Here is a 2,603-nt window from a genome sequence, read left to right as displayed (position 1 = left end):
AAACATTTCTTGACAATAATATGTTACATGCGACCTCACTAGTCTAAACACGACATTCTGATTAATATGACATTTGTGGAATATAATATGACTTGCGCAGCAAAATCCAGCCATTTTTTCCCATCTCATGGACGGCCATTTTGCCACTTGGCTGTTGACTGAAGATGACATCACAGTTGCTCAGGCAACGACCAATCGCAGCTCACCTGTTTTGTAAAGCTGAGCTGTGATTGGTTGTTATCTGAGAACTGAGCAGCATTTTCACTCGACAAAATGGCCGCCTTCTGATACTGATAAAAACTGCTGGATTTTGCTGCTTAACTTATATTCCACTAACACAATATTAACCAAATACTGTATTTAGGCTAGTGGGGCTGCGTAGAACATATTATCGTCAATATGTATTTTGGGGGCTGACTTCCCCTTTTTAAGTTATATCATTTTAAATAATAATTCAATAATACTTAATGTTACATACCGAAAAACAACTCAAACACAAATAGACGTACCGCCACACCCCTATTGAAGTTACGTTCTATAATCACGTGAATACTCATCCGCGCGCACCCTGTAGGATGGTGGACGTGGGTGGTCAGCGGTCCGAGAGGAGGAAGTGGATCCACTGCTTTGAGAACGTCACTTCCATCATGTTCCTGGTGGCGCTGAGCGAGTACGACCAAGTCCTGGTGGAGTCCGACAACGAGGTCACACCCTTACAAACTCGTGTTTATTTGGATGTTGACAACACAGTGGTTGATAATAACTGAGGGGGGGGGGGAATATTTTCTTTTTTTTCCTTTTTTTTTTTTTTTACCTATCAGAACCGCATGGAGGAGAGTAAAGCTCTGTTCAGGACTATCATTACCTACCCTTGGTTTCAAAACTCCTCCGTCATCCTCTTCCTCAACAAGAAGGACCTGTTAGAGGAGAAGATCTCCTACTCACATTTGGTGGACTACTTTCCAGAGTTTGATGGTAGGATTGTGAATTTGTCAGGAATGGTTTGTTCAGAGTCAACCTCGACATAATACTGGTGGTTCTCAAAAACGTTACAAGCCGGCAGATAGCTGATATCAGCGTTCACCAAAAGACTGCAAGTCAAAGTTGTTGGGTTATTTTAGTTAGCGAGAAAAAACGAATACAAAAATTCAAAAAACTATTTAGTTAACGAAATAAAATAAAAACACAAATGCTTTTTAAAAAAATGAAAACTAACTGAAACTACATTTTATGTTTACAAAACTAACTATGATTATAGCAAAAGTCCTTCATTAGTCTTTGGTACCGTTATTAATTTAATGCATGGGCCATATTTATTTCCTTATTAACCGGAACCAAGGACGTTTGAAAGTGTCGCACAGAAAGAAGTGATGTCATCGAGCAGCAGCCAACAGAAAAGCACTTCCAGATGACGTCACTCCTCAGCGATAATTTTGCGTGCTTGACTTTTGGCTCCAATGGCTCGGGTCGCCTGCTTTTTCATTTAACTCCGAAAGAAATGCGTTACTTCTTTTTTTCATTCAATATTATTATTACTGTATAATTTAATGAATTATAATATTTTTTTTTTATTTAATTTTACTAACTAATCATTTGTTTTATCCAAAAGGAAATTATAGTGTTTCAAAGAATTGTAGTTGTCTTAATAATTTTTACGTTGAAACATTTTCTTGTTTTGTACCAAAAATAAATGATCGTCCTAATCGTGATTTCCTTTAAGCCTAACTTGTAAGACCAAAACATTTATGTATAACAAATTGGATATTGTTTATTGTAATACAGATTAATTAATTGTTTGTTAAAAAAAAATACATGGGAAAGAGGACCTTGAGAAAATAGTCACATATTAAATCGCAATATTGCGCATGGGGTGGGGGGGGGGTAAAAACTGGCAATTCAATATTTTTTTCCAAAATCATTCAGCCCTGCTTTCCATGTGTGCCCTCCTCCAGGTCCGCAGAGGGATGCGCAGGCGGCGCGGGAGTTCATCCTCAAAATGTTTGTGGACTTAAACCCCGACAGCGACAAGATCATCTACTCCCACTTCACGTGCGCCACGGACACTGAGAACATCCGCTTTGTGTTTGCCGCCGTCAAGGACACCATCCTACAGCTCAACCTCAAAGAGTACAACCTGGTGTGAGCCCACCCCAGACCCCATTCTCTCTCTCTCTCCTTTTGCACAACCTCCTTTTTCGAGTGCGCTCGACTTTTAACGCAACACACATACATACATACACTCACTCGGACACACGCTCCCTTTTTTTTTTTTTTTTTTTTTGTCCAGCACATTGAAAAATCCCCCTGCAAAACAAAACGACGACAAAAAGAAAGGAAAAGAAAACGGCGACCCTCTCTTGCGTATCTTCCTGGTTTTATGGGCAGAAACCGCTGCCTCGATGGGCCTGGCACACCTGACCGACTGTGAGACAGTGACGGGACGGAACGCCGGGGGGACGAACACTACAAACGGGATTTGGTTTCCACCTCCACATCGATGAATGTACCCACCAGTGTGTGAGAAGTGCAATTGTGCAAAAACAAGAAAACCTCTTAACAATGTAAATATATTATCAGGGGTGTCAAACTCATTGTAATTCGGG

At 40.3% G+C, this 2,603-nt stretch overlaps 1 protein-coding gene across 3 annotated transcripts in view; it reads left to right on the top strand.

The window, feature by feature from the left end:
* Positions 1-2,300, top strand: part of LOC147162506 (guanine nucleotide-binding protein G(q) subunit alpha) — a 20,680-nt gene extending 18,380 nt beyond the window's left edge. For all 3 annotated transcript variants that reach the window (XM_086094916.1, XM_086094917.1, XM_086094915.1), the window contains 3 exons: positions 575-704; positions 822-975; positions 1,953-2,300. In XM_086094916.1, the coding sequence (XP_085951042.1) occupies positions 575-704; positions 822-975; positions 1,953-2,143 (475 nt within the window). In that variant the 3' untranslated portion in view covers positions 2,144-2,300. The remainder of the gene's footprint in view (positions 1-574; positions 705-821; positions 976-1,952) is intronic.
* Positions 2,301-2,603: the final 303 nt, after the last annotated feature.

Source organism: Leptonotus elevatus, chromosome 14 (genome assembly GCF_054856555.1).
Source record: "Leptonotus elevatus isolate MCC_2025b chromosome 14, RoL_Lele_1.0, whole genome shotgun sequence".
NCBI lineage: Eukaryota > Metazoa > Chordata > Actinopteri > Syngnathiformes > Syngnathidae > Leptonotus > Leptonotus elevatus.
The sequence above is the reverse complement of the archived record's forward strand: the minus strand, read 5'-3'. Positions and strand labels throughout refer to the sequence as shown.